We start from the raw sequence: 27,155 nt of genomic DNA on the forward strand, positions 1-27,155 counted from the left end.
TCTTTATCTGCTATAAATATCCAGTTGGCTCCATAGAACTGCCTGACTGTATCCTAATCCATGTATCACAGTTTTCAAATGTATGGCAACATGAGTAACTATTTTGTAAAAGAAATTACTTTTGTTCATTATATAATACGTCTTTTCTTTCCCTACAGGTATGACCGTGAGTGCAATGGCTGCTTTAATACTAATGACAACATCCATAGTATCTGTGGTGGGTGCACTGTATCTAAGTTACATCCTGTATTTTGTGCTGAAGGACTTTTGCATAATTTGCATCACTACATATATCCTGAACTTCATTCTCTTTATTATCAACTATAAACGACTCGTTTACTTGAATGAGGCCTGGAAGCAGCAACTCCAATCCAAACAGGAATAATTCGTACGATTGACAAGCCTAACACCTGGAGAGCCTGCTTTCATTATGTCTGTTTGGCAGTAATTTTTTTGAGAGGTGTATATGATATAAAGGAAATCAGATTAATTGAGAATCAATTTTTTTTTTAAATTGTATACTTGTGTGGGGCCCTGGACTTTATTTTCATTTATCTCCCTCATGCAAAGATTCAATAGACAGGCCAGCTGAGAGCAAGCTTTAACTGTAGTGCACATTCCTTAGGTGACCTGAATTTAAAAAAATACACTAAGTGTCATTTGTGTTGTTAAGCATTCCTCTTCCTTTTCCTCCTCCCAATAATGCAAATTGTGTTAAATCGTGATTGAAAGTGCCTTCTGTTACTGAGGATTTTGCTGTTTATTTTAATCCTATTCAAGTGTTTTATATTGCACAGAAAGTGGCTAACATGTGTCCTGGGTCTTGGTGCTTTTATGTGGATCAGAAAAATGTACTTTGAGTGACAGTGTGACTGTTGCAAGTCCCAATTTCTTTCAATGTAGTAGTAATTTGTCACATATTGAATGGTAGAAAAAATGCTTGGGTCCTGTAGGCATAAGCCTTATCTCTATACCATGCTTGATTGTTTTTCAAAAAGGCCAACCACGGTAGACACAATGAACCAAAAAAAAACGGTATTTAAACTAACACCATTCACAGTGGATAGTTCAGACAACAGCTTGCTAGTGTTTTTAAAATGCTTCTGGGTATCCAGTAAAGTTACAAACGTTACTCTTTTCAGATGTCAAAAATGCTACTGTGTATATGTTAATATTTGTGATGTAGTTTAGTAGAAGTGCAGTATAATAGTTTTGTTTTTTACAAAAACGACTTGAAGTTGCACTTTAGACATTTTATGTTTCAGTATTTTTAATATTCTTGAATAAAGCAGCATCAGGACTACGTCTATAGAAATGCCTGGTCAGCCAGACCCAAGCTTAAAAGTTGAGTCTTTAGTGACCTTATTTAATGGACCCCTTTTGGTTTGAATTTAATTGCGCTGTACATAGCTTTTTTTATAATATGGACAAGTTTTGAGGTTTTCATTAGGTTGAGGCCCCTTTGTCTTCAGTATAACACCATTGTGCCAAGTGTTTATGCGATTAAGACAAGTTGATTTCAGCAGCATTGCTTATAACATAACTTTCAAATTGGTTGGATTTCATGGATAGAAATAAGCTGTTTATATGGCAAGTTTGATAACTGCCATTAAGAAAGTATTTAAATTCAGTTCTGACCCATAAAACATTTAAATATGCATGACAGAGGCTTAAATAAAGGATTCTCTCTCTTTCTGTACAATTAACTGCCATCCAGAATTTGAAATGCCTGATTTGCTCATTATAATTTCAGAACAGTTTGGGAGTATTCTATTGTATGCACATTGACATTTAGCATTGAAGAGGCTTTTGCCTGGTTTAAACTGTGGTGCTCAGATATTGTTGGAAATGTGTATTAAGTGAGTAATAACAGGTAGATTATCTTGTAGTCATTGCTTCACTAGATAAAGATTTCAATTAAATATATTTGTGTCCCTAAAACTACAAATTGCAGCAAATTTACTAACTTTTTCCAGTACTGTAATTATTCACATCAAAGAAAACTTTGTCTATTGCACTAACTGAGATCTGAACAGTTTTGAAATTTCTTAAAGTAGCTTATGATATCATTAGAATGAGGTTACTTTAAGCATTTTCACAATCCATGAAATTGAACGTCATTGCAACTTTGAACTGGTGAATATGGTTTATTGCAGAAAAATATTGTTCAACCAATATTTTTTCTGAATGTAACTTTTTATGCCTTGAAACAACCTTTGATAAAAATGTATCAATTCTGGTATACCTCAGACGCTATGCACATATGAACACAATTCATCTTACATGGCTCAGTAAACCAACTTCCAGTGACTGTTTGATGTGCTTTGTCTAATGGGTGAGATAAGTTTTAAATCAGCAGGCTTACTGGCTGAAATAAAATGGGTTATGTCGATCAAGGACTGCATGTAAAGCTAATACATAGTAATTTTATTTTAATCTAAAACTTGTTCATGTGCAAGATATTGCATATGCAATCAGTAATTTATGGAACCAGTATTTTGCAACACGTGTTTTTGTGTGTCCTTAACTGTGTTTATTTTTAATCCTTGCACTGTAAATGTTTAGTTGGTGATGTTTAAAGCCATTACATTCTTTATAGAATGGAGATAATCCAGAGGAAGTAGGGTACAGTTAAAGCTTGCCTCAAAAGTTTGAATCCTGAATATGGGGGAAGTACATTTATTGTATCTGTGCTTCTTGAAGCTGCTGGTATAGTAAGTGACTCAAGTCTGTCTCTGAGCTCCAGATGACCACTGAATGCTATTGTAATATTATGTGACATTCCTGTGGCCCAATAAGCTGTAAGGAAAAGAAATATTCCTACACGGTTATTTTATCCTGGCTGTGGGCCACACATGCGCATTCTTGATCCTGTTTTGAAGTAAGGCTATACCATGTAGCTGCAATTCTACATGTCTGGTGCAAAACAAATTGAATATTGATTTTTGCCACTGTTTTGGGTTGGGTTCAAATTTTGTGTATTTCTTAGTATTGGATCTTTTTACCAGCAGTAGAAGGATGGACAAATTTAAGGTCTCAATGTAACTGTATTAACCCTCTTACACCACCATTGTTTGATAATATTGCACTGTCTAGCATGAAACCCATGTTTACTGCTCATGATGTACTGTAATTGAATATAGATTCATAACTATTGGTATTGGCCTATCACTACATATCACTGGTATCAATATAGGCAAATGGGCCCCTATTAAAGACAGTGAAATAAAATGGTTTTCATTACAGTAAATTATCATTATGAACATGACAGGGTGACAGATGCTCTTTATTTTTGTAAACTATCTAGCATGGCAGAAGTACTATGTTCTTGATCTGTATAATATGTTCCATCAGAGTTATTTATTAATGCTGCTTCAAGCTCATGAGCACACATTAAAACTTTCAAGGTGGACTCTCTGGGCATTGATCCCTTTCACAGCCACAGGCGAGAACGTTTTTTTATACATAGGTTCAAGAATATGATTTTGCTAAATAGCAAAAATTGTAAATATGTATGAATGTGTATTCATTGCACAAATTTTTTGGTATGAAATAAATGTAGAATTTACATGAGCAAGTCTTGTAATTTTTGAATGTTAACTTTGTAAGATTGCTTCTACCGTGTAGGTGGACTTCAAAATGAACCATAAACTGAGCAAGTTCACTTAAGGATCAATACTTGATAATTTCTCCGACAACATTGATTTTTTTTTCATGGCACTTCTTGGTTACTGCTAATTTCAGTGTTTTCAGAATGTGGATTGCTATGTCAGTTTTACTTGTTAGGATGTGTAAAGAAATGAAGTTTAAAAACTTGCCTGCAGTAATCCTGCCAAATGAGATTAAGTTCTGCTGAAACAAATTCTTTCTAAAATATTGTAGTCAGCTTTAACCTCTTCAAGCTATGAAGTGTAACATACAGTGAATGGATGAGTAAATTACTGCATATTTAATGTTTCCAGAAGCACCTTGTCTGTGTTTATGTGGAAATTAGTACCTAAATCTGTCAGCATATATGATGAAACAAAGTCTGGCAAATAGTTTAATAGTCATTGAAAATTTTATTGGTTGTAAAAGTTTTTAAAAAAACCTTTTGTGTTTGTCAATCATTAATGTGTCATTTAAAGAGAATGAAGGTATTTGAGGCAGGTATTGTGCGTGTGCGTCTCTCTCTCATGCTCTTGGTTAACATACATTAAAAATTTCCTTGAATACCTTTTGTCAAACAACAGCTTTCAGTTTAATCTCATGACACTTGTAAATTAGGGAAAAATCAATCATAATTATCAAGTTTTTATTTAAGAAGTCATCCATTTCCTTACTCTTGCTGTGAATTTGTTCTAATGCTGATAAGAAAATTCTATACATTTATACAAAATAAATGAGACATTGTAAAGTTAATTACAGTTAACCTTTAATAGTCGCTGAGGGTTATTTCCACAAGGCAGGGAAAATGTTTATAAATGAGCAACAGATATTCAAAAATTACAAAATTAACAGGGCCTTGGTAAAACTCTGCTTATATCTATTTTACCTTACCTATTTTACGGGGAATAGGGGTGATGAAATTGTGACTTGGCTGTGCAGAAGTTTCTTTCATCCCTTCGACAGATGTTATGGTCTTCGTTTTGAGACTGGCAAGAGAACCTGCCAAACAATAGGGTTGGTACTGACTATGTGGGGATCTGTTTTTGGTGTTTGTCAATCTTAAGTATTGACATTTCCTCTAAGCTGATAAAGAGAAGTTAGCCCCAGCAAAACTGCCTCAAAACCCTTTTTAACTCCCCAGGCTTTTCAAGCACATGGCAACACAAAAAAATCTAGAGGAAGTCAGTGAATCCAGACCAGGTGAAAGATCTCAACCCAAAACATCAACTGTCCGATTCCTTCCTGAGATCCTCTAGAACTTTATCCAGTATTTGTAATATGTCTTCAAATGGGGAAGCCAGTGTAAGTATACATTCTGCATCCTTCCCAGAGCTTTTGGGTACACATTTCTTAAAATGAGATTTAATTTCCCACAACACTATACTAGTACTGTATTCACAGATGACCACTGGCATAATACCTTGGAGAAATGTATCTGGTTTCATTTGCCAGTTTCCAGTAGCGATTCCGAAGAACAAAAGCTGCTGTTTTAGGTTGCCGCTGACGAGTGAAGATGCCTTTTCTGTTCCCATTCACACGTCTAATGGCTGCAAGCAAATGAAGGAGTTATTTGCCATCCTTCAAATTTTCATGCCCCCATCCACCTTTTAGCAACTTGTACAGTTAACTGATGTGAAGTATTTAACTTTTAGAGTCACTGTCTGTAAGACTGTTGCCAGGAAAACCTCGAAAGACAAATAATGAAATTTTGATGCAATCCTATATTTTTCTATTTCATGTTTTAATATGAATCTGATATTTCAGTAGCATTAAGAATTGATCAGCAAATTCAAATAAAATATTTACAAAATTGGTTTGTATTAGTCCATGTGAAAAGTCAACAATACAGGTCCCTGAAACTAGATCACATTATCAATAAGACAAGTGCATTTTAAGTAGCATGTCCTTTGTGGTTAGGTAACTCAAAATAAACAGTCTGGTTGATTTAAAAAACTTAATAAATTATGATAATTAAGTTTTACTGCCACCTGCAGCTGAAACCATGTCATTGTCTTACTCTGCATACCTCAAAGTTCAAAGTACATGCACATCACAATATACAACCCTGAGATTCATTTTATTATGGACATACTCAATAAATCCAATGATAATAGTGTCACTGAAAGACGATATCAGTAGGGCAAAAAATACAAAAGAAAGGAAAAATAAATAAATGACCAATAAATAGAGAACATTAGATGGAAAGTCCTTGGTAAGTGAGATGGTTCAGTAAAAGGACAAGTGAAGTTATCGTCTCTGGTTCAAGAACCTGATGGTTAAGAGGTAGTAACTATTCCAGGTGGTGTGAGTCTTGAGGCTTCTGTACTTTCTTGATGGCAGCAGTGAGAAGAGAGCATCAGCTGGGTGGGGAGGGCTTTACCTGTGATAGACTGGGTTTATCCAGTAATTTTTATAGGACTTTCCATTCAAGGGCATTGGTGTGTCCATAGCAGGCAGTTTTACAGCCAGTCAATATATTCCCACCACATATCTAAAAGGAGTTTGTCAAAATGTATTAACCATGGAGTGTAAAATCTAAATTTCTCATTAATCTTTGATAAAGCCTGCTGTGCAATAAGCAGCTTATGTACAAGTTCATTGCCTTAAATAAAGCAAATTATCACGGAGCCTCATTTGTTCCCAGCACAATCTAAGCTTAACCCATCAGTACAATTAAACAACGGTGTGCAGCATCCACTCATACTGTTAAAGAATGTGAAGTAAGCAGTGCTTCTCCCGCTATACAGGGGAGGAGAGTGACTGAAGAAATGTAAGCTTCCATTTTGCAATAGATCTTCAACTTGCCAAACAGCAATGCAATATTATACATGAAGGATCATAAATCTGTAGCTGTCATATTCAAAGAGCTGTAATTTGTTGCAAGTTCCTATTCGGGCAGGAGTTCCCAACCCTTTTTGTGCCATGGACTGCAGGTTGGGTGCCTCTGTCTTAAGGTAAATGCTTATTGTTCTCTTTCCTACTTTGGATAAATATATAATATTTCCTACTTTGGGTAAAATTTCATATGGGTACACTGTAGTGCAGCAAGTAGTAATTTATTTATTTATTAAATAAGACCACTTGAAGTACAGCTAGTAGTCATTGTCCCACAGCACCAGCACCCGGGTTCAGTCCTCTGATGCGTCTGGGTACATGGTCTCCCTGTGATTAAAAAGGCACCACAAATACCACTCTAAATTTTCCCCCATTGAGAGTTGAGATTAGGTGACAGAGAAAATTAATGGGGAATGGGCTTGCACTAAGGACAGGCACGGACTTAATGGGCTGAATTATTTCCTTACAGCCTAGCAGGTCGCAAAAACACTCTGGTAAGCAACAATTCTGAAATCACTTCTCAAAGTTAATGTTGTAACCATATAACCTGGAAATTTTCAGTTTAGCTCCTTAGATAATATAAAAATATTACTTACTTTGGTCAGTCATGAAGTCAGCAAAATTCCAAATTAGTTCTCCAATTAAGTAGTCCTTCCTTTTTACATCAAATATTTTAAAATATTCCCGCATTACAGCTTGCTGATACTCTTCAGTGAACATTACAGGAGGATCCTAAAGAAAGATAATCCAGTAAAATCAACCTTGAATCTTGTTACTTAAGAATAATTTGATGTCCCTTGAGTCATTTTGGATCAGCATTCAAGATTATGCTCTTTAAGCAGAAATTAATCGAACCATTCACTAAATGCTCTTAGAAGAACTTTGCCATTTCTTCATCTATTTTTCATTGTCTTCCTCTGCAAAATCTTCATTAATATGACATACCTGGAGAAACTGACATTTTCTGGTAGATGCAGATTGTTGAAGTCAAACTAGAACAGTTGGGTTAGATGCATACCAATTCTGGAGATCAACTCACCAGTATTCTCACTGGGTTGTTATGGTCACTAAACTTTGTATCCACTACACAACTGCTTTCTTTCTATCTTGTGAAATTAAATTAAAATGGATAGCTTCCTTCATAGGAAGGGGTGGGGGGGGGGGGGGATAACATCAGGACAACTCACCCATTCAAGAGATGGCAAATTCTTAATGCACTCCAAAATCTTTAAGGCAGTTTTAGCAGAGCTGGGGATGAATAGATTCCTTCATCATTAATTCCCTGGAAGTCGTATCATTCCTGACTTACTCTATCCAGAGATACCGGCCACGTGATATTCGCACTGCCACCTGGCTGGTCGGAGGACACACCACATGCCAATCAACATTTGGTCCCTCCCAACTAATCAACGCACACCTAAATTATTGGTCACCTTAATTGGATTATCTCACCCAGCCCTATGCTATAAAAGGTGAGACTTGTGCCTGGCTCGGTCTCTCTCTTACAGACCACCTCATTGAAGGTAAGTGCATTGATTTATGTTTGGGAAGGTCTATCGTTTGCCCTGGTAAGGGAGTCGCAGCTATCCAAGGTCAAGGGGGATACCTGTCGTAGTGCTTTTCCCTTGTTCTTTGTTTGTGTAACCGTACCCTGTCCCCACACCGCTTCCTGTGTATTGTAGTTGCTTGTGTTGACCCGACTTCCCTTTGTAAATAAATTCCTTATTATTAAAACTGTGTGTCCAGGCCTCTACTGTTGAGACTCAAAGAACCAGTTATTTTCCATCACAACATTTGCCTAACAATATATGATGCTATTAAATCACTACCAGCAATTGACAAGTTACAAACGACTTGCTGGAGGAATTTTTCAAATCAAGCAGCATCCACTGCACTGGAGGAAAGGAATTGTTACATTTCAGCATGAAACTCAATCAGGTTTCCTGCAGCAGAATGTTTGTTGCTCAAGATTACAGTCTCTAATGACATGTTAACTTTGGGTAGAAATGTCATGATCTTTTGCTATTGACTATGCTTTTCCCCAGATAGTATTCAATATAGAAAATTACCAACTCGTTGGCTGCGAGGATGTAATTAGCAACATGGCTCCATGACCATGGTTGTCTTGAAGCTTTGAGGCAATCTTGAAAATAGCCAGACTCACCTGCTTGTTCACCAATATGCTAACACTTATGATGCAATTACCCTTGAACAGGTCATGCCCAGTGAAGGAGAACCTGTTTAAAGGTTCTGTTTATTGGTTTAAAGGTACAATTCTGAGCATGGGGATGGTAGCAGGCTGTTATTTGATGAGGCCTGAGTTCTCACAGGGTTGACACAAATCCTCACATTTTAGCAACAAAGATATTGCAGAACAACGGTAGTGAAGATGTCTTTGTTGAACCAACGACAGAGATTGGGGCCTTGCAGATGATACAGCTTTATTCTAAATTTTTATTGACATCTCTGATGTTCAGTAAGGCCATTTTAAAAAGTATAGTTGTTCCTCTTTTTTGTCTTCCCCAAAAAAAGGGGAACTAGACAGGTTAAAAAAAAAGCACACCCATCCTTTCACCACAAGCTTTTTATTCTAGATTGCTATTTATTTTTCACCTTGGAATTTAAAGTCTGGGCATTGTAGACAAGGCCTTTCCCATTCCCACTTACTCTGGCTGGGAGTCAAACTGATTACATCTGGTAAGGATGGTAAATTTCCTTACCCTTAGGGATACTAAAGACTATCCAGCAGTACTTTGGCCTTCTTTACTAATGACTAGTTTTGTTTTCTTCTTAAATCCCAGATAACTGAATTTACATTTTACAATTGGAATGGCCAATTTGAAATTGGATTTCTGATTACTTACTTAACCACTAACAATCATCCCCATTATTAATGAATGTCTGCCATGGTGAGATGCAAGACATCACCAGGTACAAAATTGTGAAGTCTTAACTTCCCATTCTTAACTCTGCAAAAAGTATAAATAATATACAAGTCATGAGTCAGGGTTTCTGTACTTACACTATGCAGTTCTGGAAGTGTATCTGCTCCATATTCACTCTGAATAATTGGTTTCTGGTATTTTTTATACCAATTCTCAAACTGATCAGTAAGTTGCAATTGAATGACCTCTAGATGGCCTGAATCATGGTACCAGGAAAGATAGCTGTTCACACAAACAACATCTGTGTATTGGACCTGTGAAAGCATAACCATAAACTAATTTTCCAATGCACAGCTTAACAAAATCATTTGTCAGGCTTCTGAAAAAAGTTTGAACAAGCTTTAAAAAAAATGAAGATCCTCTTGTCATAAATGTGACTTGACGCAGCACCATCACCCTCTGCCTAGCACAATGGTCAGCAGATCTATACGTTAAAAAAAAGTGAACTTGGTTCCTCTCTTACACTAACAGAAAATTATTACCCTCAGAAATGGCATAAAATTTGGAAAGCAAAAATTCATTTTCTTTATCTTAACTGGTGCTTGTGGCTAATCTCTCAACAAAAATCAGGCCTAGGTGGATCTAATATTTGTATATTCTATATTGAAATGGAGGATGCTTGTAAATTAATATAAAATACAAATAATATATTTTAGGCTTATTTGTATACATTATAAATTCTTTCTTGATTATCTATCACTTTAAGACACTAAAACAACCTCTCGTACATTTAGATTATACCAATGAATTCTCTAATCAGGAGAATTATATTCCACGTTAGCCACACCAACATTGTAAAAGTCTTGTTCATCAAGAACTTAACCATCTTAAGGTTGTTAGAGCCGGGAGTGGCAGTAGGGATAAGCCCACTACCCATTAAATGTTCCCAGTGGCAAGCATCTCAAATTGCATCTGAAACCAAGTCCAGTCTCTGGCTTTCATGTGTGGCTTGGCTAATTAGCCTGGCGGAATAATTTCTACTGACAGAAAAGGGCAAAGACAGATTATTCATGGTGCTACCATGGTTGGTAGCTCATCTAGAAGGAAAATTCTGATCTCAAACTTGCAGAGCTAGGGTCCCAATGACAGTCGTACGTTGAGTTCAATGTCAACTGGCAACTTCTCCAATGCCGATAGTGCCAAACTATATTGGTCTCTGCCATTCCTTTGGATTCACTATCTACACAGAGAAAGGGAGCCTGCTACATGGTCAACAGCTTACTCTTCACAGCGTACAGCCCTGGCTTGCATATCACATAGAGAGTTGGGATGCGACATCCATGGTCAACCCCAAGCAATGGAGGGCCTCAACCATTTGAACACCCCGTGTCAAATTTAAAGATTACAGAGTAATTGTAAGTGCTGTTAACTTACTTTCTGGCTGTTTAGGGTTCAGTGTCAAATGTGACAAGAAAGCAAGTTTTACTCTTGTGCTTTGGACTTTTACAAATTCATAATGGAAACTATTCATTGTTTGTTGAATGAATTTCACTTTATACAAGTACTCACAGCCTTGTCAGTGTCATAGTTAGTGCTTGTTACAAGAGTAACAGGTCTGGTTGGATCCATAGCTTTTGTTGCTGAAATTACAGTCCTTTTTTAAAAATGAAAAGCAGAACACAGAAAAACATTTAAACATTTAGCTAGATTCCACTAAAATAATTTAGTAACTAAGTGCAAATGATCATTGCATCACTCAGATCTTACTTGAAGTAATGTTCTGCTGGTGGTAGTCCAGATGCTGGTTCATTAGCTACCGACCACATTACCACTGATGGCCTGTTTTTGTCTCTGTGCACCAGCTCTTTCATTACAGCTAAATGATGAGTCAGGGACTCATTTCCAAAGCTCACCCTGAAAGAAAGCACATGAAAAATTACTGCATTTTGTACATTGTAAGTATCAACTATGGGGAAGGCTAGGGTTTCATACTCCCTAATAGCTGTTAATTGGTTGAATGAATAATGGCAATTGAAGTTGAATTATGCTTCTGTCAGGGAAGAAATCTATGGATTATTTTCACTGCTGCAATGAAAGCAAAATTTTAAAGTTTACATTATTGGCTCAAATATGCTAAAGTAGAGGAAAAATTATTCTGAAGTTATGTATATTTACTCCCTGGGCACTGAAATATTCCTCAAAACACTGCAATCATGGTTACAAGTACTATAATCGAAGGACCTATTTCTGTACCATATATCTACGTTAAAAAAAATGCAACAGAACTGTATTTGTTCAATACAGTAACATTTACAAGTTTAAAAAAGTTCCTTTTTCAATTATGTAAAGTTAACAGTGAACCAGAATACTCTTACTATTGGTAGAACATTGACATTTGTATCAGATTGTTTGGTAAAATTTTTAAAAATGTTCTTACGGATCTCTGATGCCCACGCCTGGACACTCATCTATGACCACAATCCCATATTTGTCACACAAATCCATGATTTCTTCTGCATAGGGATAATGGCTTGTACGAAATGAATTTGCTCCCAGCCAACGAAGTAGGTTAAAGTCCTTGATAATCAATGGCCAGTCAAGTCCTTTCCCTCGAATCTAGTAGTGGAGCGGTGATGATAATTAATGAAGGTTTCATATCAAGGTCAATCTTGCAAAATGTTTGTTTTAAGTCACTCCTCACACCCAATAATTGAAGTTTACAATCAGAATCTCTCCCTTTAAATGGTAATTCTCTGTGCCTCACAACGTCTCCACATTTTGGCATAATCTCTCCTCGCTATCAACAGCTGTGACAGCTCAAGGATATGGAAATGATTTAGGGATCATAAATTCTCAAGATCACAAAAACACAGAAACCACAAGTCCTATTATGCATATTTATCCTATTTTTATTTTAGTGTTTAGCCATAAAAGGAAGTTTGCAATCAGTAGAAGCCAGTAATATTCACAGAATTTACAGCACAGGTAAAGACAAATGATGCTTACAAAGAGCCTGGTTACAACTGTGTGGAACTTGGATAACTTCAAATTAAGCATCTGTGTGAATTTAGTGTACTTCAATGGACGAACTTTACAATGTAATTAAAAAAAAATTGCTGATAGTAACATTTGTTGACATAGAAATAGTTCACATCCAAACTAAAAATACAAACCAGTGCTTAATGACTCAAAATGTTAAAGCCAAACCAGGAAAGATACAAACAATCTAAATCGGCAGATGACAGAAGCTTTATTGATACTCACATCAGAATCTTCATGCTTATTCACTCCATGGAAATAGAATGGCTTTCCATTAATGAGGAACTGGGTCTTAGTAACTTCAACTTTGCGAATTCCTACTGGTAATGTATAAAAATCTTCATACAAAATGCCACCACTTTTGCTCTTCATATACACCTAGGTATAAAATGCCATTTTTTTTAAAGTTGGCAAATTCAAGTCCTAGTAGAGTCACAGTCAAATAACATTTTGAATTTAAAGTGGTTGATAAGATCTAGTATTGCATCATGAATTACTTGCTTATATAAAAAGGTGTCAGAGAAAACTCAAAACATTGCCTTAAAAATGCAGAATTATAATGTTAACAAAAAATCTGATTTTAAATAAATCGCTAACTATGAAAGCTGAGTAGTTGTGTAATATGTCACACTCAAAGAAAATATTAAATACTGCCTTATAAAACAGGTAGAACAAGAAAAGCAAGCATTTTGAAGCAGCACGCGATATGGTCGAGTAACATCAGTGGGTGGAAATGAATTGCCAACGTCTCAGGTTGAAATCCCACATCAGGACTGAAAATGGACAAGAAGCATGGCTGGTACAAAGAGGAGGGGAGAGGCAAAGGGTTTTGAGGCGACTGGTCGACTGAGGAGGGGTGCAAGATGGCAGGTAGGTTGTGCCAGGTGAGGGAGGGGAGTAGCAGGTGAATGATAAAGGGGGACAAATAGAGCAAGGTGGAGGGGTGAAGAAACAGCTGCTAGAAAGTGATAAGCGGGTACTAACAGTGCCAGATCCCCAAAGTAAAGGAACCCGCTAACAATTAGTGGATAGGTCTACAAACACCTTCTAGCTATCCTCCTTCCCCTCCCACGCCTTTTATTCGGGCATCTTCCCCCCTTCCAGTCCCGAACAAGGGTCTGGGCCCAAAACATCGACTTCATTAATTTCCACAGATGCAGCCTGACCTGCTGAGCTCCTCCAGCCTTTTACGCGTGTTGCTTTGGATTTTCAGCAGCTCATGATGATAATGGTTGGGAGCCAGTTTTTATTTGTGTGTGGTGGTGGGCAGGGGAGCTGTGGTAGAACCCTGTGTTTGAATCAGGAGAGGGAAGGGGATGAAAATGGGTAAAACCGGGGCAAGGGGCTGTGGTGTGACGAAGGGAGCAAAAAATGGGAGGACTAGAGGAAGATCAGAGGGAGGGGGTCATGGGTGGAGTGAAAAAGGGAGTTACCTAAAATTGGAAATTAGAATATTCATGTCACAAGGCGTAAACTACCCATACATTAAAATTTTTTCAGTTTACTCTACAGACCTAGAGAACGTAGGTTTGAAGCTGATCTAGTTAGTTACAGAATGATGTCAATTTTATTTTCTACAACTCCAAACTCCCCCAGCCCCACTTTTACCTTGGAACAATGCTGTTTTTACATGAGACCAAACATCTTACCTCAAGGCTATACAGGTATGCAGGATTCTCATGCATAAGGTATGGCCACCACAGGTTAGGATTATGTAGTTTAAATTGGCCAGCTGAAGGTACATCAATGGCAGAGGCAACAACCTGTCCTTTGTGACCATATAGTTTCAGTGTCAATGAGAAATGTGTGCTTCCACTAACAGACACTTGGTAATTTATAATTCCTAAAGGAAGGCAAGATCAAAAAGTGAAAGCTATTTTTTGGTGTTTTAAATGTCAAAAGTCACAGCACAGCATATTCCAGCTAAAAAAAAGGCTGTGTAATTCCATTCAAAGTCAAGTCTTGTGCAGAATGTACTGTTTACAAAAAGTGGGACAAACCCAGTCTAGTTGATTTTCACCAACCAGTTAGAGCAAAGTCATATCAGGTACCTGAGGTAGGAACTCTCACAACATTTAAGCAACACCTGGAATTGCATTTGAATTGCCAGACCTAGTTTGCTACAGACCAAGTACTGGTAAATGAAATTAGTATCGACATGTATATATGGGTCAGCACGACAAGGGGCCTGTTTCTGTGCTGTAGGACTCGATGGTTAATGACCAGCTTGGATTTCTGACTCCAGACCTCGGCACAAATCGCTAGTCCAAACGAACCACAGAGCTGAATGTTCACAAATGAAGTGACCAGACCAGCCACGACATCAAGGCAGCATTTGACAGGGTGTGATATCAAAGAAATTTGTCAAAACCAAAGTCAACAGACAGCAAGAGGAAAACACTCCAATGGTTGAAGTCATCCCTTGCACAAAGGAAGATGCTTGTGGTTCTCAGAGGACAATCACCCCAGCACTAGGACATGCGTGCAGAAATTCTTTAGCATCATTTCCATCTCCTTAGTATACATTCTCTTATGAGATTTGGATCATTAAGCCTATACTGGTCCTTAGCATTTCCATCAGTCCTCACCCCCCAGCCACCCAATGTCCTGTAACCCATTCACTACAGCATGCCTATTAATGTCATCCTGAATCTCCTGTCCTTTACCCAATTTACAGTAACCAACTAACCCAGTCTTTTGAGATGTGGGAAGAAACCAGAGCACCTGGTGGAAACCCATTTAGTCGCAGGATGTGACTGAATGCATTTTTCACTAGGTGTTCCACACAGACAGTAACTAAGATCAAGATGGAACCCAGGTCTCCAACAACAGCTCCACTGTGCTGCTTCAAGCATCCTTCTGTCATGATACGGTCAGTGCCAGCAATCTCTAATGATGACAACACAACATTCAACTCTATTCACATCTCCTCACCAAACGGAGTCTATATACAAAAGGACGTAGACAACACTTGGGCATGGGCCAATAATATTCATGCCACGAAAAAGATCCCAGGCAATGACTTTTTTCAAAAGAGTTTACACTCAACATTCAATAACTATACCATGGGCAAAGCCCCGCCTCAAAGTTGACTAGAAACTTATTTGGATGAATCACATCACCCCTGTAGCCACAAAAGAAGGTCTGAAGCAATCTTACCATTCCATATGGCCATCTTAGGGCAAGTGATTCAGTTCCTGGCACCACAAATATTTCTGCTATCTACAAGGTGCAGGTAGTCTGATATAACACACCCCACTTACCCGGATGAATTTAGCTCCAACAACTCTTGGAGCTTGAAACCATCCAGAATAAAGCAACCTTCTTGTTTGGCATCCTGATCACTTCTAAAAATTCATTCCCTTCACCTTCAGAATATAACAACTACACAGCGTACCATCTACAAAATGCACTGGAATTACGCATCTTGACTACTCTGACAAAATCTCCAGGACATGTGACCTCTACTACCAAGGACAAGGAACTGAAGGTGCTAGGGATCACCAGCACCTGCAGTTCTCCTTCAAGCTGTTCATAAACCTGCCTTTGGAAATATATTGCTTGTCCCTTATCACTGCTGGATCCAATTCGATAAACTCCCAATATTCACTGTAAGAGTAACATCAGCAAAGGACCACAGCAATTCAGAGTAGTAGCTTACAACCACCTCACGTGTAATTAGGGATAAGCAACAAATGCAGACCTTGCCAGTGAAACCCAAGTGCCACAAATAATCTACCTTTATCACCCTGGATATCTGTTATAATTGTTATGTCATCGATGTAGACGGTAGGTGTAGTGTACAACAGAACAGGCCGATGAATCCCAGCATAATTGAAGAAATCAAATTGGATGATCTGCACAAAATAGCCAGGCGGATACCTAGAAGAAGGTAAAACAGTACAATTGAGATACTAAATGCACAAGTTTAGACTTGCTACTCTTATCTTCTGCCTGAAGATAACAAAATAAATCCAGAACCATATAAAAACAGGAAATGCTGGAAATACTCAACAGATCAGGCAGCATCTATGGAAAGAGAAATAGTCTATATTTCAGGTCCTGGAAACGTTAAACATTTCTCGTTCCACAGATGCTGCCTGACCTGCAGAGTGTTGGCAGGCTTTTCTGTTTTTCACTCATATTTTCACCATCTGCCTAAGTTTTTAATTTTCAACTTGAAGTTTTATGAGGAAAATGCCATTTAAAAATCAGTTATTGAAAAGAAATTATTAAAAATGGGAAAAAAATCTGTCTGTACCACATTTTCTATCATGCTTCTTAACAAGAAAAAAGTAAATCCAAAATACATTATAACAAAATTGGAGAATTGCTTCTATGGAGCTCTGACATCAAGCCTTGCAACTCCATGAAATCACAAATGGTGTTTATTAACTTTGCCTTTAGTTTTGCAAATTTTCCAGTTTTTGTTTTCTTATAGCCTTTGTAATTCATCCTGTGTAATATTGCAAAAAGTCAAAATATCAAAACTATCAATTACATAGAAGTTCAAAAAAATTCAGCAGTGGAATTTTATATGGCCAAATATCCTCATGTCAGTTCTGTAAAAAGGCATGATATAACATGCAATATTTAAAATCACAAAAATGTAACAACAGGTCTACCAAGTATCCCCTCCCCCACCGCTGCACTCCAACCCTGGGTCTCTCAGCCTCAGGCCCTCAAATCTCCCATCTTCCTCCCACTTTACCTTCCCTGAATACCCCAACCACCACCCCCAGCACCACCAACTCCCCTACCCCCCTTGATCCCAGTTCTAATCCCTGCGGTGTCTTCATCATTCCTTCCGCTCTTCACTGCTCTCCACACCAATTCCAACCTTACCATCAAGCCCACAAAGAGGGTGCTGGTGTAGTGTGGCGGATTGACCTCTGCCTTGCTGAGGCCAGGGGGCAACTCTTACTTACCCCTTGAAAAGGACCCCACTCCAGACAATCAGAAAATTGTCTCGTCACCATCAGAGGTGCCACCCACTGCCACCAAACTCATAACTCCCTTACCTCCTGCTTGTGTCTACCTCCTCCCAAAGATCCACAAGCCTGCCTCTCTGGGTAGGTTATTGTCTCTGCCTGCTCCTGCCCCACTGAGCTCGTGTCTGCATACCTCAACTCCATTCTACCCCTCTTGGTTCAGTCCCTTCCCATCTAAATCTGCGACATTTCACATGCTCTTGATCCCCTCAACTTTCAATTCCCTTGCCCTGACCACCTCATTTTCACCATGGATGTCCAGTCCCTACATACTATCCCCCATCAAGAAGGTCCACTTCATTTCTCAGCAAAAGACCCAACCAGTCCCCAACTCCCCCCCCCAAATCACACCCTCCTCCATCTGGCAGAACCAGACCACACCCTCAACAATTTCTCCTTCAGCTCCTCCCACTTTCTCACTATGGGAGCTATAGGCCTCAGCTAAGCCAGCCTTTTTGTTGTCTATATTCCAAGCCTTGCCTGGCAATGCTTCCCAACTCTTCCTGCACTACAGTGACGACTGCACTGATGCTGCTTCATGCACCCATGCTGAGCTAGTCAATTTCATCAACTTTGCCTCCAATTCCCACCCTGCCCTTAATTTCACTTGGTCCACTTCCAATACCTCTCTCCCTTTTCTCAATCTCTCTATCTCCATATCTGGAGACAAACATTCTTTATAAACCTACCAATTCCCACAGCTACCTTGACTATAACTCTTCTCACCCTGTCTCCCTGAAGTTCTATAAAAGTGCTATTCCCTTATCTCTGTTCTTTCATCTTCACTGCAACTGTTCTCAGGATGAGGGTTTCCTTACCAGGACATCAGAGCTGTCCTCCTTAAAAAGAACAGGGTTTTCCTTCCTCCACCATTGATGTTGCAATCACCCACATCTCCTCCCTTTCCCAGACAGTCACGCTCACCCCAGCTGCCCACAATGAGGCCTCTCTCAGGGTGGAGGCGCAACACTTCATTCTGTCTAGATAGCCTCCGGCCTGACGCAAGAACATTGAATATTTTTTCCCTCTCCTTCTATAATTCCCCACTCTGGTCTCTTACCTCTTCCTTTCACCTGTCACCTTCCCCTGGTGCCCCTCCTTCTTCCCCTTCTCCCATGGTCCACTCCTCTCCTATCACATTCCTTCCTCTCCAGACTTTTACCTTCCCTACCCACCTGGCTTCACCTATCACCTTCTAGCTAGCCTCCTTCCCCAACCACCCCCCCCCCCACCTTTTTATTCTGGCATTTCCCCCCCCACCTTCCTGTCCAGTCCTGAAGAAGGGTCTCGGCCTAAAGTACCGACAGTTTATTCTTTTCCAGAGATGCTGCCTGCCTGACCTGCCAAGTTCCTCCAGCATTTTGTGTGTGTTGCTCTATTAATGTCTGCTCTCTGGAGAATAATCCCACTTTCTTCAGTCTCCTGAGCCAAACCTGTAAGCTTTTTATTAAGTATCCCATGCTCAAAGGGTCTGACATATAGCCTAATACTGCTGCTCCTTATTCTTCCCACAAATTCATCTACGTCTACCAAGTTCATTGCATGTCTTCAGTTCAACTGTGTCACCCTTAAGTCACAATTCCCCCCCCCCCCCCCATTACATTCCCAAATCTGCTTTTGTTTGAATTGTTCTCTCCTACCCCAATCTAGGTCATTAATTAACAAAAGACACAGTCTTAATCTGTAACAAGTCTATAGATCCTGCCTATTATCCTTCACTGCTTCAAACATCCACAGATATTTTAATCCATGGGCTTCAATTTGGCCGGCAAGTTTATTTTCTTTAACTAATTGCACTGCAAGTTTTTAAAATACAGCATTTTTAAATGTGAATTTTTTTCCTCCTAAATGTCAGTTTGCAAAAGCAGTGGAAGACTTGTTTACAGGGTTGTAGCTCTTGAGATGATACCTGCCCATTGTAACCACTGCAGCTTGAACATCAGGCAGAGACAGAACCAGGTTCAAAATGGGAACTCTGGTAGTCAGGCAACCTTCCAGCAACCCCTACATACAGGATTCCCGCTTCAGCATGACACAATTAGATATCCTTGGTGCATATTTAAATGACCTTAAAAACAGTATTTCCTCCCACCTTTCATTTTTAGCAGTAAATAGTTCTTGATATCCAAGTATTGCATTAACATTCAGTAATGAAAAAACTTAATCAGTTAATCTGGCCAATATTTCACTGGAAACATTTGTTGTTAGAACACCCCCCCCCCCCCAAAGATTCTTTAGCTGAATTGGGAAAATTAAAAATGAATTACTCCCAGTATGTCGTGTTATGAAGTATGAACAACTCTGATGGGCAAAAGGGTACAAAATCGCCAATGCCCCCCCTTTGGAGAATCGCAAATCGCTACTATTTCACTGCTGTTATCAAGGAAGTGAGAGAGACACAGGACAGCTGCCAGGACAGTTGTTATTGATAATGGCTCATGAAAATTAATGAGAGACAACTCAGAGATACACAAAGTGGAATGTCTCCTACCTAACAAAAGAGGAACGGAACCATTGATTACTGCTATTGTCTTTTGGAGAAGGATTGTGTACTAGGTACTGTTCTATTCATTGAAACCCCTCAGGGGGCAACCAGAGTGGATGGGTTTGATGGGTTACATCATCTCAACCTGATTGACACCTGAGACCTCGTGAGTGGGGATAAAAGTAAGGTCTGGGGAACACCCCTCAGACGCACCAGGAGAGACGCTACGAGACCGGTGGGGGCTTGTGTGTGTGTCCACCCTTGCCTGGGTGACGAGTCCACCACGGAAGAACGGTCTAGCTAAAGGACAGAGGGGTTATACGTGAATGGCCACAACAACAACGCAACGACGGATCAAGATCGTAAAGTTGGCAAGTCAATAGCTGTTACTGTTCTCTCTCTCTCCAACAATTGAAACACAGTGACCAACAAATACTGCAGCCTGCATGAACTGAACTGAACTTTATATTTCCACCTGACAATTCGTTATCCCCTAGACAACGATAGAGCTTATTTCTTATTATTATTATACCTGCACTTTTAGGTTTAGTATTGATGATGTATATTATCTGTATATTTGCATTGATATTATTTTTGTGTATTTTTACTAATAAATACTGTTGAAAATAGTATCACCAGACTCCAACGGACACTTCTATCTTTGCTGGTAAGACACCCAGTTACGGGGTTCGTAACAGTCGAAAAAGCACTTTCTGCTTTGGATTATTCTGCTAGAGGGAAGAAATGTTTATCAATATTAATCATTGAATTATTCACTTTACTTCATCTCACCTTTTTGTATCTGACATGTGTTGAATCTTCCCCGGAGGTAAAGTATAAAGGGTAAGTGTGTTGTTTACTGCTATGGTGATTCTATATGGAGACAGACCATCCTGCATAATTTTAGTGACATCAGCTTCAAAAGGAAGGTGGCCACCTTCATGGAAGGTAACCTGAATACCGTTCACCCACTGCAAACAAACAGAAACATTGATCATGATGCTGGAAACTTAACTTGGATAGTCGTGAGTTAAATAAACTTCTCTAGCTTACCTACAGAGCTGAAGTCCCTCATTCCCTCTATAACCCTCTAGCTTATATTGCCCATTGTCATTCTTATTACCAGAATGCAAATTTTCACATCTTCACCATTAAATTTCATCGGCAACCTATTCCACCAGGTTGTCTACACTCCTTGAAGTCCATTACGTCATTGGTCCTCGAAGTTTTGTATCAATTGAGACTTGCCAGTCGAGTTCCATTTTTACAGTGCCCAGAAGACAATTTTGCCCACAAGTCAAAAAAGGCACAAAAGGAAAGGAAATACTTGATATGGAAACTGTACCTTCACAGGATTGTGACGAATGGGATTAAAAGCAAGCAAGGACGGTAAAAATGAACAAATTCTAAAAGTGCGAAGAGAGGAAAAAAGTTTTGCTCTCTGTGACAAGAAAGGTAACTTATGTACTTCTGACTTCTGAAATTTAATTATTTTGTTCATATAAAGGGGTGTTTATGACCAAGCACACCCAAGTCTAAATCATTAATGCACACTGGCATTAGTAGTCGTGGTACTGAGCCCTGGGAATGACATTGTACACTTACGTACAGTCCAAGAAACAACCTCTAACTACTGCCCAGTTTTATGTTATTTAGCCAATTTTCCATCCAAGCTATGCCAAGCCCTTTTATCTTCTTGACAAAATTAAGTGACACTGTATCACATTCTTTGGAAGTCCATTAGCATTTCCCTCATAACATCATAAGGAATAGGAGCAGAATTAGGCCATTTGACCCATCGAGCCTGCTCTGCATGGCTGATTTACTATCCCTCTCAAGTCCATTCTCCATTTTCTTTCCATAACCTTTGACGCCCTTGTAATCAATAACACAAACTTCCCTTTAAATACTTGCAATGACTTGGCCTAAACGGCTGTATGTAACAATGAATTCCACAGATTCACCACCCTCTGGCCCTAGATTCCCCCACTACAGGAAACATCTTCCAAGTCCACTCTATCAGGGTCCTTCAATATTTGAGAGAGAATTCAATGAGAATGGGCAGACATCAACTCTCTCTAATACTTTATCAAAAACTATGAAGTCGGATGAAATTTGTCTTTAGAAAATCAACATTTGGTTTTTCAAGTCATACCAAGTGTGTCCCAATGACTACTAATTCTGTTCCTGATTATTGTTTCAAAATATTTTACCATGAGTAAATCTAAATTGACTGGTTTTAGTTACAGGGTTTATCTCAATGCCATCTTTTGACTAAAGCTGTAACATTTGCAATTCTCTAGGTCAGGGGTCACCATCCTTTTTTTGCACTGCGGGGGAGTAGGGGTGGTTAATCATGACTGGAATATAGGTGATAAGTCAACTCTAAGTCACTTATAAGTGGCTAATACACTCAATTTCGTTTCTAAAAGGGTTTATCTAACGAATTTAATATTAAACACACAGCGCATATTTTCCTCGCATGAGTATAGTGATAAGTCAATTGTAAGTCACTTGTAAGTCAACAGCATCATGACATTTTAAGTAACATTTGGATATTAAATACACAACGCATATTTTCCTCGTATGAACATATAAAATCATTGCAACATACCAATATCGCTGAATCAGTGGGAGCCCTGGGCTTTGTTTTCCTGCAACAAGACGGTCCCATCGAGGGGTGATGGGAGACAGTGATATTCCAAGGGGGTTCCTTATGTACAGTCTATTCCTCAATTTAGTTTTTGTTGCATTCATTGCAGAAAACCCCACTTCGCAGGGATATGATGTTGGAAATGGAAGCAACATTTTCAGTGCTTTCACGGCTACCTCAGGATATTCAGCCCTGACTTTGATCCAGAATGCCAGCACAGACGTTATGTCAAACATACTTTTCAGCCCACCGTCATTTGCAAGCTCGAGCAGTTGATCTTCTTCCCACGCTGACATGGATGTTTCACTGGGGACATTCACAAATGGGTCATGGACCCTTTCTTTTGCATGTCTTGGGTCATTTGTGGTTGGGAAGTAACGCTCGAATTCTGTTGACAGCAAAGATAGGTGATTGCGCTGTGAGAAGGACGGTGCAGCCTCAGTCTCTCCCAAAATCCCAGCTAATGTTGGGAACATGTCAAATATGCCCCATCCACTCGCTGTCCCCACAGTTCCAGTTTGGTTTTGAAAGCAGACACTTTATCTGCCAACTTGAAGACAGTTGTTATTCTCCCCTGAAGTGACAAATTGAATTCATTGAGCAGGTTGAAGATGTCACACAGATAAGCGAGTTTTGCTGTCCACTCCTCGTCACTGAAGCATGCTGCCAGTGGTGACTTTTTTCCTGAAAGAAATCTCTGTAGCGGCTCTCTTAACTCAAACGCTTTGGCCAGGACTCTCCCCCTTGATAGCCACCTGAATTCAGTGTGAAAGAAAAGGCGTTTGTGCTCTGCATTCATTTCCTCGCAAAGCTGCTCAAACAGACGTGAGTTAAGGGCTTTTGCTTTGATGTGACTGATAACTTCAACAACGTCACTCAATACGCTGTTAAGATCAGGTGGCATTTTCCAGCTAGCCAGCATTTCCCTGTGTATGATAGTGTGTAGACTGGCATTCAGGAGCAACCTCTGACTCGGGTAGTGAAACCAGACAGCCATCCAGTCATAGCTGTAGCCCCATCTGTGCATATTCCAACACAGAATGACAAGACCAGTTTGCCTGACACGTAGTCAAAGACTTGAATAGTTCTGCCCCAGTTGTGTTAGTTGGCAGCGGCAGTACACACAACATATCCTCATGCACATTGTCTTGAAATATATATCTCACATAAACCAGCAGTATTGCCTTGTCGTCAACATCGGTAGACTCGTCAACCTGGATAGCATACCATGGTGACTCGTTAAGCCATTCCAACAGCTGAGCTTCGATGTCCTCCGCTATGTCAATGATTCTCCTTGAAACTGTTGTAGCTGAAAGAGAAACCTGTGCCATCTTGTTAGCTGCAGCTTGCCCCAACAGTCCACGGCACATGTCCTTGGCAGCAGGCAGAATCAATTCTTCATCAACAGTGAAAGGCTTCTTCGCCTTAACAATACGGCTAGCCACTGAGTACGACACTCTCAGAGCAGCAGCATTGTGGAGGTGGTGGCTCTCAGCACTTGCTCGCATTATTTTCCGCTCAAAAAACTCAATGGGTTTGTCTTTAAGTGCAGGGTGCTTGGATTCAAGGTGCCGAAGCAGTTTTAAGGGCTTCATTGCCTCATTAGACAGCTTCTCTCCACATATCACACACAAGGGGCTTGGAGCATGCGAGTCACCAGTTGCATTAAAGCCATATTTTATGTATGACTCCTCGTATTTTCTGTTGAAGGAAGCTTTCTTTTTTTTTTGCAGTCTTGGCCTCGGCTGTCTCTGCGTTATCATCATTGTTAGGCCTTTTATGTCCACTACCAGGGCTTTTATGTCCCCTACCACCTCTTCCAAAGAAACTCTCAAGCGACGTTTGTTTCTTTCTACTCATCGAGTAGTTGTAGTTGACTGACTGGTTACTTTGAGTGGATAATGACCTTGTGTGCATTCAAGTTCAACAGTGTGCATGACAGGGAATGAGGAAAGGTGCAGCCGACTCATATCATTTCATATCGCCAAATCACATTGTTTCCTCGTGGCCCGGTAGCATATGCTTTGCAGCATGGTGTTTGGTGACCACTGCTCTAGGTGATTCCCAGGGATCACTTTGAATCTACATATATTTGGAAGAGTATAGATCCCTCATCATTCATTCCTTCTGGAGAAAATGATTACCTACTTTTTAAGTCACTCTCACCATGTTATGTGATATTTCCTGTGTGTCTGGCCATTTATGTTATGTTTCAAATCCAGACCACTGAATGTAGCTGTTGCAAAGCAATTTTTTTCACCGACAAACATTGTACTTAAGATTTAACAAGTGTTGGAATTAGACTGTACTGAAAAAGATACTTAAGCAGTTTCTTCTAAGGAAATAAGACAGCATATATAGTGTGTACACACCACAGTGCAAGTTTTAATAGACTACAAAAGTACCTGCAATGACACTAATCATTTACCATCAATTTAAAAGTATTATTTTATGATATTGGTTGCTTAGCTCATTAAATTTAATTCTAATTCTTAGTTACAGTAAGAAATAGAAATATTGTCAAATAACTGTGAACACTTACAACAACAGAGAAGTAATTGGAACTACCAACGTAGAGTACCACTCTCTTCCCAGCATCAGAAGTCCAACATCGAGGAACCCAAACCTCTTTTTCATACCAAACCCAGCCAATGAAGTTCCTTAATGTGGGATCCTGTGTGATGTCATTGTAACTTGCTGGAACAGGCATGTCGATCACTGGCCCTGTCTAAGAGGAAATAATTTATGATGGGGCACACCACAGGCACACAAGTACAAATATTTAGCAGCACTTCAAAAAGCTCTTCTGATGAGACAAAATTTTACAAAAAGCTTTACATACAGAGAGAAAATATGTCTCTCAGGCTGCAAGGTAGTAGGTTCCGACCTGCGTACAATGTATCGGAGATCCGGACCAAAGCCCGAAGGTCTATTGAAGGCCCAGTCAAGACCGATGGCTGGAGCCCGAGTTTGTGAATCTCTCCGAGTCCGCTGGGGACGTCGGGGCCCGGTGTCTGGGAATACGCAAGTCTACTGGAGGCTGAACACAGCTTGCCCTGAGGTTAGAGGACTATCAGCACAGGGGGGTGGGAGGGAAGAACACGGCTTACACCACTGGTTCTGCTTTGTTACTTGGTGTGGTCTGTGTTACTCTGCCGACCATTGTGGGCATCCTATGCCAATGCTGAAGCACATCCTTCGATGTATTGGTTGTTAATGCAAATGACACATTTCACTGAATATTTTGATATACACGTGAGAAATGGATTTAAATGCATTGCTGGAGGACAAAGGGAAAATCTGGTGAATTTTGGATTGTCTGCCCATTAATCTCAGCTGGCAATGTAGGCAAGTTTCAAATGTTTACACCCACTCATACAATGTCTAACCTGACATCCCAACAAAGTCATGACAAATTGATAAAGTTTACACCCACTAGTACAATGTCTAGCCTGACATCCCAACAAAGTCATGACAAATTGATAAAGTTTACACCCACTAGTACAATGTCTAGCCTGACATCCCAACAAAGTCATGACAAATTGATAAAGTTTACACCCACTAGTACAATGTCTAGCCTGACATCCCAACAAAGTCATGACAAATTGATAAAGTATCAGGGTCATCTTTCAGTTGGTCTGTTAAACTGAAACTCTTCCTTCTTTATTGCAGTGTTTACCCTCAATATTTATCCACCAAACTCAAAACAGTAGATTTGATTACAGTACACAAGAGCCTGCAGGTGCTGCAATCTGGAGTAACTCTGAGTAAGGCACCATCACTGGAAGGATGGGGACTGTCAAAGATTCTGAAAGCTCCATCTGGACTAAAGGATAGAAGGGAGATGGCCAAATGGAGGAGGGGAGCAGAGATGTAGCGACAGAAGCTGGGAAGTGGTCAGTGGTTAAACTGAAGACCTACAGATGATGCAGTGTGATTATTTATGCTTATGCTGCCTGAACTGTGCTGTGGAGAAGTCTGACACTGTTTCCATACATTCCAACAACCCCAATTCTAAAGCACTTTAAAGCAGCAAAAAGTTTTGCAAGCTTCCTAAACGCTGGAAATTGCTAGTTATTACGTCACTGCATTGCGATATTGCACTATATCTTCACCGTAAGATTTGCAGACACATCAACAGTTTTTTTTTTGTTGCCTGGCAGCAACATTGCCGTTTACAGGAAATACGATGAGACTCCGAGTGACTTTGCTATGTTACTCATGTCGGCCTTGCCGAGGGGAGCTAGACGAGTGAGGGGAGGGGGGGGGGAAGAAAGGAACTAAAGGTCTCAGAGATGGGGCAACGCATTAAATCCTCCACCACCCTGCACCCTATGATCACACTGTCCCACCTCTCTCAGCGGCCGCTGGTACCATTTCTCCTCGAATCCTTGGTTCCGGCTCGAGGACCGATCGGCCCGGAAACTCCAGAGTCCGCTCAGTTCTTTCAGTTCTCGGGTCTGCGTCTCCCGCGGACTCAGGGCAGCAGCCAAGCCGAGAAGCGACAGCAGCAGGCACCAGCTCCGCACCATCTTACCCGCCAACTGCCCCCCGGGTCACGTGACGCCTCTGATCAAACGACCGGCGGAGGGCGGCCGGGCGCTGATTGGTTCCCCTGC

At 39.9% G+C, this 27,155-nt stretch overlaps 2 protein-coding genes across 2 annotated transcripts in view; one reads left to right on the forward strand and one right to left on the reverse strand.

The window, feature by feature from the left end:
* vkorc1l1 (vitamin K epoxide reductase complex, subunit 1-like 1) overlaps positions 1–3,573 on the forward strand; it is a 51,865-nt gene extending 48,292 nt beyond the window's left edge. The window contains exon 3 of the mRNA XM_059973196.1: positions 159–3,573. Coding sequence (XP_059829179.1) covers positions 159–385 — 227 coding nt within the window. The 3' untranslated portion in view covers positions 386–3,573. The remainder of the gene's footprint in view (positions 1–158) is intronic.
* Positions 1,203–27,096, reverse strand: gusb (glucuronidase, beta). Its single transcript, XM_059973195.1, has 13 exons — positions 26,889–27,096; positions 25,079–25,264; positions 20,676–20,854; positions 16,147–16,289; positions 14,057–14,250; positions 12,633–12,785; positions 11,806–11,984; positions 11,136–11,282; positions 10,938–11,022; positions 9,506–9,682; positions 7,080–7,215; positions 5,069–5,195; positions 1,203–4,647 (listed from the first exon to the last, which is right to left on the reverse strand). Exons 1-13 carry the CDS (start codon positions 27,066–27,068, stop codon positions 4,545–4,547), a joined length of 1,989 nt encoding a protein of 662 aa, XP_059829178.1. The 5' UTR covers positions 27,069–27,096; the 3' UTR covers positions 1,203–4,544.
* Between the last annotated feature and the right edge of the window lie 59 nt (positions 27,097–27,155).

Source organism: Hypanus sabinus, chromosome 6 (assembly GCF_030144855.1).
Source record: "Hypanus sabinus isolate sHypSab1 chromosome 6, sHypSab1.hap1, whole genome shotgun sequence".
NCBI lineage: Eukaryota > Metazoa > Chordata > Chondrichthyes > Myliobatiformes > Dasyatidae > Hypanus > Hypanus sabinus.